This window comes from Panthera pardus, unplaced genomic scaffold (assembly GCF_024362965.1).
Source record: "Panthera pardus isolate Hobbes unplaced genomic scaffold, ASM2436296v1 HiC_scaffold_6, whole genome shotgun sequence".
In the NCBI taxonomy this organism is placed as follows: domain Eukaryota; kingdom Metazoa; phylum Chordata; class Mammalia; order Carnivora; family Felidae; genus Panthera; species Panthera pardus.
In genome coordinates, this window is record NW_026526991.1 from 103,807,997 (window position 1) to 103,825,715 (window position 17,719).

The 17,719-nt window shown below is 53.8% G+C and overlaps 1 protein-coding gene across 9 annotated transcripts in view; it reads left to right on the forward strand.

Annotated features, from left to right (window-relative positions):
- IQSEC3 (IQ motif and Sec7 domain ArfGEF 3) overlaps positions 1-17,719 on the forward strand; it is a 111,059-nt gene that overhangs the window by 69,689 nt on the left and 23,651 nt on the right. For all 9 annotated transcript variants that reach the window (XM_053895004.1, XM_053895005.1, XM_019464884.2 and 6 more), the window contains 2 exons: positions 610-1,739; positions 3,751-3,912. In XM_053895004.1, the coding sequence (XP_053750979.1) occupies positions 610-1,739; positions 3,751-3,912 (1,292 nt within the window). The remainder of the gene's footprint in view (positions 1-609; positions 1,740-3,750; positions 3,913-17,719) is intronic.

Sequence of the window (17,719 nt, forward strand, 5' to 3'; positions counted from 1 at the left end):
TTAACATTGTGTCATCTAACAGTTCCATTTTTTTTTTTTGATGAAGTATTTTAATACAAATTCAAGATAACATGTGTGTCACCCATAAGTGTTTCCATACGCATCTCTGATATGAGCATTTAAAAATGACTACCACAGGGGCTCCTGGGTGGCTCAGTCAGTTAAGCCTTTGACTTTGGCTCAGGTCATGATCTCACAGCTCACGAGTTTGAGCCCCGCCTCAGGCTCTGTACTGACAGCTCAGAGCCTGAAGGCAGCTTCGGCTTGTCTCCCTCTCTCTCTGCTTTCCCCATGCGTTCTCTCTCTCTCTCTCTTTCTCTCTCCCTCAAAAATAAATAAACATTTAAAAAAGTAAATAAAAAAAAATAAGTAACCACCACAACAAGCAGAAGTAACACACCTGTCCCCTGCCCCCAGGACATGGCCAATCCCTGGAAGCCAGTCCCACATCCTACCTCTCTAGGAATCTTGGCAAGTATCCATGACACGCTGGGAGTTCTCAGACTTGGCCCCTCCGTACCCGCCAGCTGTGCACTGCCGGGCCCCGCCAAAGCTTAGTCGGTGACTCCCAGTCCTAACTGCGCTCTTCCTCTTTGGTTCTTTTCGCAGATTGAAATGCTAGAACACAAGTACGGGGGCCACCTTGTGTCCCGGCGCGCCGCTTGCACCATCCAAACCGCCTTCCGCCAGTACCAGCTCAGCAAGAACTTTGAGAAGATCCGCAACTCCCTCCTGGAGAGCCGCCTGCCGCGGCGGATCTCCCTGCGCAAGGTGCGGGCGCCCACGGCCGAGAGCCTGGCGGCCGAGAAGGCGCTCATGGAGGGCTACGGCCTCATGGGGCTGCCGCTGGTGCGCTCGCCCTCCCTGCCGCCCACCTTCGCGGGCACGCTCACCGAGCTGGAGGACTCCTTCACCGAGCAGGTGCAGTCCCTGGCCAAGTCCATCGACGACGCCCTGAGCACCTGGAGCCTCAAGACCATGTGCTCCCTGCAAGAGAGCGGCGCTTACCAACTCCACCAGGCCCTGCACGCGGGCGCGGGGCCACCGGGCCTGGAGGCCGAGATGCGGGAGCTCAATAGCGCCCGCCCGGCGCCCGGGGAAGAGGCCGCCGAGGTCGCCGGCCTGCCCCAGGGCCACAGCAGCACCCTCATGATGGCTTTCCGGGATGTCACCGTGCAGATCGCCAACCAGAACATCTCTGTCTCCTCCGCCACGGCTCTGTCGGTGGCCAACTGCTTGGGCGCGCAGACCGCCCAGGCCCCGGCAGAGCCCGCGGCGGCGGGCAAAGCGGAGCAGGGCGAAGCCCCGGGGCAGGAGCCCCCCGAGGCCCCCACCGCGGGTCAGGGGGGTGCTCCCGCCGAGAACACGGGCGCAGAGGCCGGAGCCAGCGCCGCCTTGGGCGCGCACCCACCTGGGGCTGCCCAGGCCGTGGTGGAGGGGGCCGCGGTAGCCGTCTCGGAGGCAGAGGCAGAGGAGGAGGAGGCCGGGGAGGCGGGGAAGGAGACGGAGGCCGAGGCCGGCGACAACTCGGAGCAGCTGAGTAGCAGCAGCACGTCCACCAAGTCGGCCAAGTCGGGCTCGGAAGCATCGGCCTCAGCCTCCAAGGAGGCCCTGCAGGCCATGATCCTGAGCCTGCCGCGCTACCACTGCGAGAACCCCGCCAGCTGCAAGTCGCCCACGCTCTCCACAGACACGCTGCGCAAACGGCTCTATCGCATCGGCCTCAACCTCTTCAACATGTGAGTGAGCACCGGCCCTGGAGCTCAAGGGACTCCCAGGCCGCAAAGGAGAGGCGGGGGCGGGGGCGGGAGGGGGAGGACCTGTAAAGGTGAGCAGGGAGCCAGGTAATTGTCCTCATCCTCCCAGTTCCCTCCCCTCACGTGGCGTTTGTGTGCCGTGCCTGCTCCTTGAGACACTGTGTAGGAATACACGTTCTATTTTCCATTGTCACAAATGTATTTTAAGGATTAGGGACAAAACGACACATCAAGCCCCGTGCTTTCACCACTATTACTGCTTACGATGAAGCTAGGACTTGAAAAGCGAGAGAATTTAAAAAAAAATACAGTATTCAGTGAATAATAGTACCGGTCGTATGAGGATTGAGCAGAAATCATTCAGGTAGGACCGGAGTTAGGGAAACAGCATTATCTTCTGGGGATGATGTCAAGGAGACAGGAGAGGATGGGCGAGGAGGCAGTGACCAAAGGCCAGTGGGGTGGGAGAGGAGAGACCTAGAATAAGGAATACAGATTAAAGGCAGGAGAGGGACATGGATAAAAGGGGGAGACAAGGAAGCTGGGGTGAAGCAAACAGAGGGGGGACAGAAAGAGAACAGGAGAACGGAAGCAGAAAAATGGCATCCCCAGCCAGACACCCAGTCAAAACTGTCCTAGCAACTAGAATGTATACAGCTGGTGGCAAGCACATGTTGCTCCCATGGAAGCCTCAAGTATAGGTTCACTCATCTCCACCCTCCATTCACCCCTTCCTTCAGAGCCCTGAGCCAGGAAATAGAACACCCCTTCCAGCCACATGGACGTGCATCTATTCACTCAGCTGTTATCTATTGAGTACCATGATATGGCGACCACAAAGACAGATAGGACGCATCCCCCAGTCTCAAGAAGCTTGTATTCTAGAGGGAATAGCGCCCGTTCATGGCTCACCTTGCATAAGACATCTTGCTAACTTCTGAACAATATCTACAGGTAGCATTACTGTGCCATCTTATAGAAAAGAAACAGGCTCACACAGGTCAGGCGAGTTGCACACGGTGACAGTGACGTAGCCGGTGAGCTTCAGGCCGGTCTGGCTGCTGGTCCATCGTTCTTTCCTCCAAGTCAGGCTGCCCCCTGGTGAACCCAGCCCCCACCCTCACACCTCCACAGCACGACTTCTGCGTGCACGCTCACACGCACACAGATAACTGCGACCCCTCAAGATAGTGCTTCTCAAACTATCTGTGGTGAAGGACCAGTTTGGGTTTTTACCTGACATATTGTGGGCTGATACTTCTGTAAAATGCAATAAAAATGAACTGCTAGAAAAACAATCACATGCTTGGTTATCCTGAAAATGTCAAAGTGCTATAAAAGGTTCTAAATGCTTACCCTCTCTCTCTGTACTTGTCTTCTCCTGAACCAATAAGACACAGTTCAGGGAACAGCATGGATGTGCAGACCACACTGTGAGTACATTTGCCTGAAGACATGGCACCCACACCCACATGTAGAGACTGGAGCCTGAGAAAGTAAATGGTGGAGAGCAGGAGTCTATGGACACTATGGACAGTGTGGTAGGAGAGCTCACCTCAGTCCCTCAGTCTCACCCTCCTTCCAGATTCCAGGCTGGGAACTGAGTATAGACAACAGAATACAGACAGGGAGGAAGGGCTTTGGTGGCAGGACTCAGGGCCCTCAGGGAACACAGAAGAACACCTCTCCACCTGTTCTGGAATTCACTCATTTTGGCCAAACCTCCTCCAACCCCTTCCCTCCCCATGCTACCTTCACTCCTGGGTGTGTGTGTGTGGTGGGGGGGGGGGCGGTGTGCAGGAAGGTGAGGCTCTGGAGAGAGGTGCTTTGGATCCAGAGCCCCTCTGCAGTGGAAGGAATCCTAGCATTTCATAGGAATTCTTCCCAGAAACCTCCAGGCACCTTTATGGGCTCCATGGGCTGGAAGAAAGTAGTCATGGATGGCCTTGGCTCACTCTCTACTCCTTCTTCCCACCTCTACCCGCACCCCTAGAAACCCGGACAAAGGCATCCAGTTCCTGATCTCCCGAGGCTTCATCCCTGACACCCCCATTGGAGTGGCCCACTTCCTGCTCCAGCGCAAGGGCCTCAGCCGGCAGATGATCGGGGAGTTCCTGGGCAACAGCAAGAAGCAGTTCAACCGCGATGTGCTGGAGTGAGTGCCCCTCTCCCTGGCCCATCCACCTAGGGTCCCCTAGGATGCAGGGGAGTGAGCAGGACCCCTGGAGTCTTGGCCCAATCTTGACCAGCCTCTGTTTCCCCCTCCAAAGTCCTGTAGACATTTACTGAGCGCCCTCTGGCAGGGTACCATTGAAGGAACCAGGGGTACAGGAATGGTCAAAGGAGACAAAAAGGCCTCCCTCCCTGCTACCCTCAGGCGGCAAGAGAATGAGTCTGGAAAAGAAGGGGACTATGTCTGCACTGGGGCCATCTCTGCCTGGTGAAAGGCCTCAGCCCACCCTCTAGCGGGCATCTGCCCCGCCTCCAAGCCCCCAGAGGCTGGTCTGCTCCCCACATGGACTCAGTGTCATATTGGTGGAGGCAAACAGGAGGCAGAAAAAAGAAGTTAGACTGAGGGTTTTTAGAGCAAGAAATAGAGTGATTCTGTAAAGATATATTTACCACCAAGATCAATAGATGGGGGCAGGATGAGGGGACTGCTGCGTTCAGCTTTGTTCATGTGGAGGCTTGAGCACATGAGAGTCTCTTCACACTCGCCACCCCCGGGAGCCACAGGGCATGGGGTGGCATCCCTGGGGCCTTGGAGCCACCTCTCCCTGGCAAAGAGAGGGTGAGGCCCCATGAAGCCTGATCCAGTCTCCTTAAGCTCACTTCCTTCTTGAAGGTCACCATGATGTAAGAAGCCCCCCCGCCCCGCCCCACTTCCCCCCTCTCTCTTGGGTAGTCAGCAGAAGTGTTTCCTCAGAAGTATTCCTGAGAGACCTCTTTCCTTTGTACTTGCTCTCAGAACAGCAAGGGCCTGCTACATGGGGGCAGGGGGCTCCTGCTCAAGGGTTTGGGAGCATGGGCTGACTGGCAGGGTTGTCCGTGTCCCTGGAGTGGGAGCTCAGAGACATGGCTTCTGTTTATGAAGGGGTTTTGGTGCTGTGTCTTTCTACAAGTCCCTGCTCTCTGGGCCTGCATTTCCACGCCTGTAGAGTAGAGGGTTTGGATTATGAGGGGTAGACCAGTTGTCCTCTGGAATCCCTATCACATTTCTAAATTCACTGGTAGTTGTTTCACTGAGTACAGTCCAAAGAGCAGGGGCTTGGACCCAGCTGAGGGACCTTGAAATCCCCGGATGCCCCTTAGTTGACTGAACCCCAGTCCTGCCTCTGACTCTCTGCAGCTTTGGACATTCAGACCCCGCCCCCCTCCATTAGGTCTTAAGATGCTCTGAGTGCCTGCAAAGAAAAGTAAACTGATAGGTGTGCAGGGTTTCCTTCTCCCCCTCCTTTCCTCTCCCTCTCCCTTGGGCTCCCCTTCCTCCCCACCACTACCTCTGCTATGCAGGGGGCCCTGAGGGGATGCCCTGAGGAAATGATAGAAAGAGGAGAAAGATCAGGTTTTCTTTGTCTCCTTCCTCACCGTGTTTTCTCCCATCTGGCTCATCTCTCTGGCCTTTTCATTGGCTATTTGTCCCCGTTCTACTCCTCTGTTCCCTAGGAGGGGGCATGGGGGGGGGGCTATGCCTCATTGTTTAGTTCTTCCCAGCTGCCCCCACCCCTGGGTGACCCTGCTTTGTCTCTCTGCTCTGGGGGCACAGGCCCTGACTGACTGCTGTCTCTTCTGCCTTCCCCAGTCCCTGTGTGTCTGGCCCTGAAATTCTGACCTGCTAGGCCCACAGTGACCTGGAGTGCTAGGAACACATGCTTTTCCTCCAGCCCCAGTGGTGCCTCCACAGCACAGTGCAAACTGATTACCATCCTCCCCGGGAGACTGAGTGTGCTGGCTGGAGACAGATTAGCACTGCAGCCCAAGCTGGGGACCCGGCTAGCAGCTGAGGTGGGGATCTGGCTCTGGATGAGAGGGCAGTGTGTGGTGGCAGGAGAAAGCCGGGCCTGAGAGGGCTTGCTCTGAACCCTGGCTCTGATCCTCGCATGCTGGGAGGCCTCCCCTGGGCCTCAGTTTCCTCACCTGTAAAGTGGGAGGGTCGGGCTGTGTGCTCCCAGAGGTCCCTTCGACTCCTGTGAATCTGTGGTCTTTCCCACTCCTCAGGGCCTTTGTAGCACACTGGGATCATGCAGAATTGTTTGCCCTAAACATCCAGGTCATGCTTTGTCATGCTACTGGCTCATCCCAGAGCAGCCCGCAAGCTCCAGAGCAGTGCTGGGGGACCAGAGTTCTCCATTTGTTCCACAGACGTTGAGTGCCTACTCCGTGTTGGGAATGAGGCTGAGCTGGGCACCCGTGGGAATGTGGGATGGGGGCAATGAGGAATAGGCTTGGCTGTGGGCTGGGGGGAACTTACAGACCCAGGTGTCAAGGGGAGAGAGGAGAGGAGTATGGAAAGGAGACAAAGGGCCAAGGAACCTCCAGCAGGCATTGTGGTTTCAGGAGAGTGGAGTGCAGACCAGAGCCCTAGTCTGCCCCAGTGGGTGCCTCAGCCCCTCGTGTTTTGTTCTGCAGCCATGCAGGCCCCTGGTGCTGAGACCCTGGCACGCTCAGACCGCTACACGTAAGAGCTCCACAGAAAGGAGCCTCTTCACCCAAGTGCGCGTTGCTGACCGGCTGGCTTGTCTCCTGTGGGGCGCCCACAGGAGATGGAGAGCCAGGAAAGGGCAGGCACTCGCCGGGGAGCCAGACGTTGGGGTTCAGAGGGTTTCCCTGCCACCCAAGCCAGCTATCCTGCACCCTCTCAGGGTCTGCTACCTCTTCCTTCCTCCCACCAGAGAAAACACACAGTAACAAAGTCACCAGTGCCATTTCGCTCAGGCTGAAAAGGCTTCATTGGGATTCCACACAGCTTCCCTGCCCCCGCCTGGTGACATTCAGCATGTCGCGTCCGTTCTGTACAAAGCTGCTTGCTGAATAAAAGGACATAAATCACCCAACCCCTTGGAGACTGAGACAGCCCCAGCCCCAGCACTCTCCAAGATGCAGCCAGGCAAGAAGAGGAGAGGGTGGAGGCTTCTAGTAAGGGATGGGGTGGGACCCCCACCACGACCAACTGCTTGTGGGCCTGTGGAGGAAGGGAAGAGAGAAGGGGCTGAGCAGAATCCACCTCAGGTGCTGACTTATGTCTGAGCACCCACATCTGATGTGGTGACATTGCCTCCAGAATCTGACCCTTGGTGCCCTTGGAAGCTGATCTCTTCACTGCTTAGTACCCTGTTTCCATGGAAGATACACTCCAAGAAGGAATGTATTTAACCAGGATTTATCAGATAATAATAGAAGGCATTCTGAGCTCAAAGGGCCACATCCATTCCACTGGTTACCTAGGAAAGTTTTGGGGTTTTTTTTATCTTATTTTTTTAAGTTTATTTATTTATTCTGAGAGAGAGAGAGAGAGTGAGTGGGAGGGGCAGAGGGAAAAAAGGAGAGACAGAGAATCCCAAGCAGTCTCTGCACTGTCAGCACAGAGCCTGATGTGGGACTCGATCTCATGAATGTTGAGATCATGACTTGAGTGGAAATTAAGAGTTGGATGCTTAACCGACTGAGCCATCCAGGCGCCCCAGCTTTGGTTTGTTTTTAAAGGAGAAACCAGCCTGTTTCCTCACTTGTCAAATGGGAAAAATATTACCCATGTCATATGAGTTAAAATTTTTAAATGCATGTAAGGTGCTTAAGTCAGTGACTGATGCTTAGGAAGTTGTTTATAAATATTAGCTATTTCTGTTATTATTTCTCCCACTTGAAAACACAAGGCATTGAACACCTCCCCACCCTGGCCAGGGAAACCTCAGACCACCCCATGTCTGGTTTGGGATCAGGTCTATTCCCCGGACAACGAGAACATGCTGAAGCTTGCTGGGGAAGGGAGAGCTCCTTTGGGGACCATCCTGCACTCTGGGGAAGCCCCCTCTGATGCCGAGGAGAGAGGGGCAGTGTTGGCTTAGCAGAGGGAGCCAGACATCAGCTGGGGTTAGGATCCGTTGGTGCTGGAAGCTTTTCTCTCTGTTTTCACATGGCTGGGAAATTTGACTCTGCTCTATTTCCCTTCTGAAATGTTCGCTTCAGCAGGTTTGAAGGCCAGTGGACGGGGGAATGTTCCACGCTGGCTGTGAGTGGTCTCTTTTCTGGGCTGGGTGATCTTTTCCAATGTGAATCACATACACATGAAGGGCAGCAGTGTCTGTCCTTTCCATAGCAGTGTGCGAAGGGCAGCTCTTGGGTTGGGTTGCCAGAAGAGTTTCCTGGGTGTTCTTTCTCTCACTGTGTCTACTCCCATCTTTTGTTCAATATTAGAGTTTGACATTTTAGTCAGACTGCATTATTTCATTTCCTTGGAAATGTGTTGGCCGGAGTGTAACAGATTTGTTCTTCTTAGGGGACATTCAGAAATGAAGACAGATTGTCTGTCAAACTCAACAGGCTGGAAGGCTCTAGCCTTTCATGGCTAGGAAGAAATTACTTGAGAATATCCTGCCCATTGTGTCACGTGTAACCTCAGAATGGTTACTTTATTTCTGAAGAATTCCACTGAAGGAGAGAGGAGGCTGGGGCCCATGCAGACCCCTGTGGGTCTGGAGGAGGGTGGAAGAGGCCCCGGGTAGGCAGAGATAGACTTTGGGGTTATTTCCACTGCTTTGAAAGTTTGACACTGCGGCCGCCCAGGGGGATGGAAGGCGGGAGTCTCTTCTGAAAGTGAAGTCTTTAAGTTTATGATCTTGACCCCTCACCTCTCCAGTGCCCTTCCCCCTTGCCCCCCCCCACCCCATCATACACACACACACACACACACACACACACACACACACTGACAGATGAGAGATTTTCCTTAACAATAAAGAGTCATGAACATTTCAGACCCACTTACTCCTATAGTGGAGATTTTTGGACCCCAAGCATGGGGTGAACAAGTCCAGAGTGGAGACTCCCTTTGGCTTGGTCACGTTAGCATCTAAGTTGGGCTTTCATACAAAGACCTACCACCCAGCCCCTTCCTGATAGCTCGGGTCCTAGCTCTGGAGGGCTCTTGACATCCCTATGTGATTCTCAGGTGTGGCTTCAACCCACCACTCGTTGAAGTGGGATTTCCAGGGAGCAGGATTCTAGGAAAGGGGCTTCCTGAGATTACATTCTCCTGGGGTTTTTAGGAGGGCCAGCTGCGACTGAGCAGGCTGTGAGACATAACACTGACAGCTCACATCTATCAAGCATTTGCTGTGTGCCAGCAGGCACTGCGCCAAGACCCATACATGCAAAATCTCATTCCGTCTTCACAGCAGCTCTGTGAGGTGAGTGCCGTTGATCTGTGCCAAACGTGGGAGCAGAGGAACAGAGATGTTAGGTAGCTTGCCCACAATCACAGAGCTAACCAATGGCTGAGATCAATGATGGCAGGCACAATGGTTCTATAACCCAAGCCGCCCTCCCCTGTGCCTTATCTCAAGGGACGTGTGGTCCAAATGCCTTGTAGTTTTTGTCAGACCCCAGTAGTGAAATGTAGTGCTGGAAGACCCCTTGCACGGCCTGCTGGTCCAGCCGTCTCATCTCACCCGGGCAGAAACTGAGGCCGGGAGAGAAGAAATGACTAATCCCCTGGCCAGTGGCAGATTGAATGAAATCAGGTACTATCCCGTCCCTTGACTCACCTTTGCTCACTCTGCTCATCTGAAAAGAAAGCGGGACTGAGAAACTGATTCATAAAATCTCAAGAGGTCTGAGCTAGAACCAGTTTCCCCTCTCCCTGATAGATGGACATTTTAAGGAGTCAGATGAATGTCTAGAGATGGAATTTCAGGCAGATGGAACTGTTCATGAGGGAAAGGTCTTAATACCTATGCTAGAATGGACTTCAACCTCACTTACTTGATATGTCAACTCAGACTTGGTCTCCAGGTGCCTAATGAAAACTGTCATTTCCTAAGCTCTGTTACAGACCAGGCACTTTATATAATAAAATGTCTCTTTCAAAACTCATAACCACCTGCCCACTAGATGTTATAGTTGTCTGCTCCATTCTGTAGATGGAAAAAGGGAGGCATGGAGAGGCTAAGGGACCTGAACTGAAAAAGGCTAAATGATGGGAGCCAGATTCAACCCCAAGGGTGTCTGACACCAACAGCTGACTTCTCATTCCACCCACTGTTAATGGCACAGAGCAGTGGTTCTCCAAGTGTGGTCCCCGGAACGCCAGCAGCAGCATCACCACCTGAAAAGCTGTTAGCAATGTCAGTTCTCAGACTCTGGCCCAGACCCGCTCAGTCAGAACTCTGGGGGCAGCAACTGTGGGTTAACAAGCCTGCCAGGGGGCTCTGATGCCCACTCAAGTTCGAGAATCCCCAGCAGACAGGGATGCTGCCCCAGGCCGAGCAAAGGGAGAATCACCTCAGACATCCACATTGACTTCTAATTCACTTGGGTAGTTTAAACTTGGTTCTTTTGGTTCCTGAGTCCTCAAGGTGTGACTGGCAGCCATCCCTTCTGGGGCCCTCCCCGACGAGATTTTTCTTTGTTCCCATGTCACCGTCAGGGACGCTGGCAGGTCCTCTTGCGTCAGCTCCCTTCTGCTCTATTTTCTGAGCCACGTTGCACTTTTCCAAAAAGCCTTGACCTTTGTTGGGCATGTTATGAGTTGTGCCTAACAAAAATAACTCTCTGGTGGATGGGGATATTTTTAATTGAATTGTATGAGCCAAGAACTGCAGAAATAAAACCAAGGTTCCTATATCCCATGGCAGTAGGCGGTTTCATTTTCCATCCTAATCCTGAAACCCGGGCTTAGTCTCCTCCCCGAGGGCCAGTGCCCCCACCGGGACCCTCCCGCCCCACCGCCGTCTGCAGCACATGCACCTCTGCCGAGCCTCAGCCTGCGTGCGCCTCACCTTCCAGATCTTTGCTGTCTCTTCTGGCCAATTAAAAATCCCTGCTGCTATCATTACCTATTTTCAGCTCCCAGTCAGTTCCTTTGTCTGCCAGACGCTGTCTTGCTATCATTTAAAAAAATTGAGATGACGAAATTCATTTTGATCACAGTCGTGTATGACGCTTCATTTCCCTGCAACACACTGACTCCACGCATTGATCAGTATTAACAAACAATTTTATGCCAGATCGTACCTGTGTATGCAGACGCAGGGAACATCTGTGCTTCTGCTTGCCCAGCCCCTGTGAGGTACTTGCCACAGGACAGAGAGAGGGGGAGGCCTGGACAGAAGCTTTGCTCCCCTGATTCACTCATTTGCGGATCCGCAGCGGCACCTCCCTGGGCAGGTGCAGCCGTGCTCGGTTGGAAGCGGTTTAATGGGCACCAGTTAGCCCTGGCTCTCATCACTCACTCACCTGCACGTGAGGCTGAAGGAAGTGGGAAGCACATGTACTCCACCCTGCTTCACCGCCCACGGTCTGGAATCTGCAGGGCCATTTCCTGGGCAGCTCCGTCCAGTCTCGGGGTGAGCTCCAGATGACCTTGGCAAAGCAGGCCTGGCAATCCTGGACCGCCGGGCAGAGCTCCCAGAAGCTCAGGCCCCTGGGCTCCCTCCCCAGCCGAGCACATGCTCAAGGTCCCATTCATTCACCCAGCTGGTCTCTCACTCACGCATTCATTCATCCCGGGAACAGTTATTGAATTCGTATGTGCGCCAGACATGCAGAGGGGAAAAGAACTGCCTGTGCCGGAAAGAGCACAGAGCCGAGTGGGAAGACAGGCAGGTAAATGTTATGACACAGGAGACACCTGCACTGGTGGACAGACGCCTGTCTGGGATAGCATGGAGGTCGAGGGGGACTCCTAGAGAGACGGATCGCTCAACAGGGACCTCCAGGTAGGGGTTGGGCAGCAAGAAGAAAGAACACTGTGTGCAAAAGCATGTAGGCTTGAGAGCCAGACTGCAGGAGGGGAGGCGGTACGTGAAAGGGGCAGAAGCTGAGTGGCTAACAGGGCCTTGCTTGCTCGGCTGAGAAACTTGGGCTTCATGCTAGGGATGTGGAAAGCCCTTGAAAAATATAAACAAAGGAGTGAGTGGCAGGACCAAATGGGTGTCCTGGAAGGATTGTTCTGGAACATGACTTGGAGGCAGGGAGGCCAGTTAGGGAGGCTACTGCAGTCACAGTCGTGGGGAGAAATTTGAGGAAGGAGGAGACCCTTAGCCTGGGCAGTGGCCCAGGAGTGAGGAGTCCTCGGAGCCTGGAGACATGGTGAGGCAGGTGACAGGCTGGAGGAGAGCAGAGGCAGCCAGATCGCAGGAAACAGCCTCCTGAGCTGTTAAGGATTTGGAACAGTCTTTGCATGTGAATATATTTGTGCTCTCAGGCTCTCTAGGGTAATTCGTGAAATTATACCAAATAAACATGCATGTATTATTCAGTTTGGGAGGGGAGATGCTGGGTTTGGGGACATTTCATCTGAAGAATTCCTCAAATCAGACAGTGTCAAGTATTTACTGAGAACATGTTAAAATATTAAATAGCAGCTGAAAGGTGAAATGCGGGCAGCCTGACTTCCCTGCAAGAGTTGCCAGCACAACCTGTGGTCTTGTGAGTGTTGCCCCCGTGACTGCCATTCAGACCAGAGCGCCCAGGGGAATTCAGCAACCAAGGCACTCAGAAGTGTGTTGGTCAACTTCCAATCAAATGCAGAGTCTATGGTTTACATGTGCCCTCTGGACTCAGCAACGTTGTCTTTTATAAACAATACAGATCAACCAAAAAGGATTAACTAGTCGTGACTAATAATAAAATTAAAAGGGTGGGGGCACCTGGGTGGCTCAGTCGGTTAAGCGGCCAACTTTGGCTCAGGTCATGATCTTGCGGTCCGTGAGTTCAAGCCCCGTGTCGGGCTCTGTGCTGCCAGCTCGGAGCCTGGAGCCTGTCTCAGATTCTGTGTCTCCCTCTCTCTGACCCTCCCCCGTTCATGCTCTATCTCTCTCTGTCTCAAAAAAAAAAAATAAACGTTAAACAAAATTTTAAAAAAAATTAAAAGGGTGAATGCATCACAAGAGAGAAACACTTAAGAGCTGTTGAAGGGGACATTCAGAGCCAGCGAATTGGGTAAGGCCACCTAGAGAGAGGTTGTTAAGAGCAGGAAGGGAGGAGTGCCTGGGTGGCTCAGATGGTTACCGGTTTGGCTCAGGTCATGATGTCACAGTTCATGAGTTCGAGCCCTGCATCATGCTCTCTGCTGTGTGGAGTCTGCTTGGGATTCTAACCTCTCTCCCTCTCCCTCTCTCTCTCTCTCTCTCTCTGTCTCTCTCTCTCTGCCCCTCCCGTGTGTCTCTCCCTCTCAAAATAAATAAATAAACTTTTAAAAAGTCATTTAAGAAAAAGAGGGGAAAAGGAGCCTGGTGTCTAGTCTTAAGATAGAGGTGCAGCAGAAGGAGGCCCTTCATGAAGGAGGTGCACCTTCAGGGAGGAAAGAGTCAACCTAGGGGAGGGTGGTGTGAGGGAAGCAAGAGAGAGGAGTGTTTCAAGAAGGGAATGATTAGCATGTCGGTGCTGCCCAGAGGCTGCTGGGATGAAAAGTTGGTGCCATTGGACTTGCAACATGTCGGTCAGCGTGGCCTTGACAAGCAAAGTTTCCGTGGAATGCTGGAGGTAGATGCTTGGCTGGAGCGGATTGAAAGGTGAATGGGATTGAGGATGTGGAGACAGCAGGCATAGGGACCACCTAGCAGTTTGGCTCCAAAGAAGAGTAGAGGCAAGGGGTAGTGACTGGAGGCAAAGAAGGGTCCAGGCAGGGTTATAATTTGTAAAATAGGAAAGACAAGACTTTGGGTGCTAAGGACGATGGTTTAGTAGATACTAAATTGGTACTCCAGGAAAGAGCATCTCAGACATAACGTGTCCAAATCTGCAGTCTCGGTCTCTCCTTCAGCATATGTGTCCATCCCATCGTGGACTCGGCATAAAAAATAGCACCACCAGGCCCTCGGGTGCTCAAGCCAGGGCTTGGAGACTCACCATTGACTCCTCTTTTCCTCACCTCCCACCTTCCCTCCATTGCCCGCTCCCATCAGTTCTTCCTCGAGGATGTATCTCAGATCGCCCATCCACTTGGTCTCCACCTTACCCTAGGCTCCATCAGCCCTAACTTGGGCCTTGGCAGTAGCATCCTAACAGGGCCCCTGCTTCATTCTTGTTCCCTGCCATCCCTTTTCCACTCATTCTCCCCCAGTAGCCAGAGAAATCTTCATAAAACAAACTGGCTTGTATCACTCCTCTGATCATATCCTATTGTCTCCTGTTGTATTCAGGCTAAACTCCGAAATCCTCTTGTGACTCACAGAGCTCTGTCTGGTCAAACCCCTGCCTGCCTCTCTAGCCCCACAGCCTGCCACTCTCCATTATCCCCTTTACTCTCTGCATTGCAGACTCATTGACCTTTCTAGGTCCTTGGAAGTTCTTTCCTACCACAGGGCCTTAGCATATGCTTTCCCCCCTCTGCCTGAAAGCTCCCCCACCCCTCCCTTTCCCTTGGTCAGCTCCTCATCATTCAGGTCTCAGCTCAATGTCATGTCCGTAAAGGGGCCTTTCCAAAATATGAAATACATATTTTGTCCTCTCACGGAAGCCTGTCCTTTGCCTACATAGGATTCGCCACAATTACAATGAAATGATTATTTTTGACTCTGTGTATAATGTTTCTCTCTCACCAGGAAAGGGTCTGTGTTTGTGTTGTTTGTCACTTACACCAGGTCCCAAGCACAGCGTCTTGCATACAGGAGGAAATGCATGTTTGTTGGAAAGAAGGAAGAAAGGAAGGAAGGAAGGAAGGAAGGAAGGAAGGAAGAAAGGAAGGAAGGAAGGAAAGAAGGAAGGAAGGAAAGAAGGGAGGGAGGGAGGGAGGGGAGAAAGAAAAAAGTCACCAGCAGGGGCCAGAGAAAGCACCAGAGAGGGGAAGGGGGAAGGAAAGAGGTTGGGGATTGCTCCCTGCTGTGGCTTCTGGGTGCCCAGGCCAGCTCTGAAACTGAGGGATGGCCCCACAGCTTCTGTGCTGACTGCCAATAGTGAAGTGACTCCCAGCACGTGACTGTGACCATGATGGTGCCCAGTTGTCCCTCCCCTTGGCCCCTCACTGGCTCCAGCCAGGCATCAGGGTAAGACAGCTGCCCCCAGGGCATCAACACTAGATGGAGAAGGAGGCAGGCTTGCCTGGCCCAGGAGATGCCAGCAAGGCATGTGATGTGTGCAGCTCCCCCTGCAGGAGCAGCTCTTTTGTGAGCTGGTTTCTTCACATGTAATACAAAATAACAGGATAATGGTTAATATCGCACAGGATGGAGAGAGAAGATGAAGTCAGGGTGCACTTAGTGACAATCCTCAGTAACATGAGCACAGAGGGCGCTTCCCCCGCTAGTGTTGGACCCCCGTTGAAGTGGAGACGACCCCTGGGGGAAGAGGCCTCACAAGAGCAGGAAGCCTGGCGCAAGCCCCTTTGTGGTCTCAGTTTCGCCTTCTGCAAAATGGGGAGATTATACACCAGAAAAGACCACCCAGAAACATGTGATGTTTTTCACCTTAAAAATGATCAAAGAGGGACTGATGTCCTTGGCTGTCCTGGGTAGAGGCCACAGGGTGGATTTGGAAAACTGTCAAACAATCTGCTCCTCACCACAATTGCAGGGTGGCAAAGAAGGATGGGGAAGAGGAGATTTTACATACTGGTAGACACAACAAAATAGGAGAAGCCGTGGGTTGGGGGGGGGGGGGGGTGCGGCGAGGGGAGGGGGGCGGAGCCTGGATGGCTCAGTCGATTGAGCGCCTGACTTAGGCTCAGGTCATGATCTCACGGTCTGTGGGTTGGAGCCCCGCGTCAGGCTCTGTGCTGGCAGCTCAGAGCCTGGAGCCTGCTTCAGATTCTGTGTCTCCCTCTCTCTCTGCCCCTCCCCCACTCTCACTCTGTCTCTCTTTGTCTCAAAAATAAAATAAACATTAAAAAAATAATAATAAGAGAAGCCGTGGGAAAGAGTGAGAGAAGAGGAGCAGGGACTGGGTCACGGTGCAGCCTGGGCTTGTACCTCGGGAGAGAAAAGAGAATCAGGCTGAGTGGAGGAGCAAAAGAGTTGTGGATGATTGCAGGATGGCAGAGGCCCCTGAGGTGAGGGGCTGCCGGGACAGGCCTGTCAGGAGAGAGCACAGCCTCAGCCCAGACCACAGGCCCCACCAGGAAGGTATACAGTGGTTCGCTGGGAGGAGGGAGAGAAGCAGTCGGTCATCGGTCATTGCCAGCTCTATTCCAAAGCCAGCCAGAAATGGCGCTGTGGCCGCCTGCTGTCCGGGAGCCCTCTGTCTGTTCTGCTTCTGGGCCCTTCTCAGAGAGCGGGGGCAGTCCTGAGAGGTCACCTGGCCCAAAGCCCAACTCTACAGAGAGGAAGGCATTTGTTTCCTTGGAGACAGTAGTGCCCTGCCGTCACTCAACACAGCTCTTTCCCTCCTGTCTGTGGGTTTTGCAGAACACATTCAGATTTGTTCCCCAGGATCTGAGAGCCCCAGGACACTGCCCGCATTGAACACTGATGCCCCAAGCTGGCAACTGCACGGAGTAAGGCGGGAATACATGTGTGTGTCCACGTGTATGTGGAGGGGGCGCGGCATCCGTCTCCACGTTTTTCCTCCCTCACCGCTCTGCAGAAGCAGCCTCTGAGAGCCTGACAGGGACGCACGAGTGCCCCTGAGCTGCTGCCCTGGTGGCCCGTGAGTTGCTGGACTCACTTTGCAAAGGCTCCACCTGGGCTGGACCCGCCTCCTTCCCTTGCACTCAGCTCAGCTACTGGCTTTCAGTTCTTAAGAAACACCTGGAGAGCTTGTGAAGAATGCGGATTCCTAGGCTCCGCCTCTACATATTCGAGTGGGTAGATCTGGGGTGGGGTTCAGGGAGCTGCATTTTAACAAGCCACTTTGCAACTCTCACACGGGGTCTTTGAGATGTAGACTTTCAGCCCCACGGCCCAGGCATCCTCCCATGAAGTCCTTCCCGCCGCCCCCCCCCCCCACCCCGGCCGGTGACTGATTCACTCAGAGCTCCCCAGTCTGTGCGCTGGCGTTTCCACCTGGCTGAGTCTCAGGCTCTGGGCTCATTCCTGGAGCTTTTAGCCGCAGCCCCAAGCGAGCCAGCGAGCGAACGCGCGTGCGGGCTGCGTGTCACCTGAGCGAAGGCCTGGAAACTAGGCCATCATGCTTGGCCGAGCAGATCCTACTTTCTCCCAACTGCCCCTCTGCCTCCTTTGGCGTCCCCCACCGCGGTGCCCGGGCTTCAGGCGGTCACGCCCTTGGAGCACTGGGGCAGGGGGCACAGGACAGAGACTCTGAGGGATATGGAGGCCAGGTAGGGGTGCGGTGGACAGGCTGATGGGACGAGTCCTGGGCAGCAGCTGGACGCCAGGCTGGGGGGCCGGGGGCCATCCTGGGGTCCTCCGGGCTTGGCCAGCCTGGGGCCCACTGCCCTCCCCCTGGGCCTTGACGAGTTAGGCGGGGGCCAGGATGAGTGGGTGGGGCCCCTCTGCTCCATGCCCAGCAACACCCACCCCTGTCCAGTCTGTTGTACTGTCCTCCACACCCATCTCCTGTCCTTTTCCACCTCTCTCTCCTCTCTCTGTCTCTGTCTCTCCCCTCGTCTCTGTTTGTCTCTTGTTCTCTGTCTCCGTCTCCCCCATTTTGTGGGTCTTTCTCTCTCCTCTTTGCCTCCTTGCCTCTCCTTTTCTGTCTCTCTTGCCTTCTCTCTCTGTCCCTGTTCTCTTGGTCTTTCTGACCTGACTCTGTATCCTCTGTGTCTCTCACTGCCTCTATGTCTGTCTCCTCCCTCCCTATCCTTGCTTCCCCGGCTCTAGCTCCGGTCCCCTTGCTGCAGGACCACA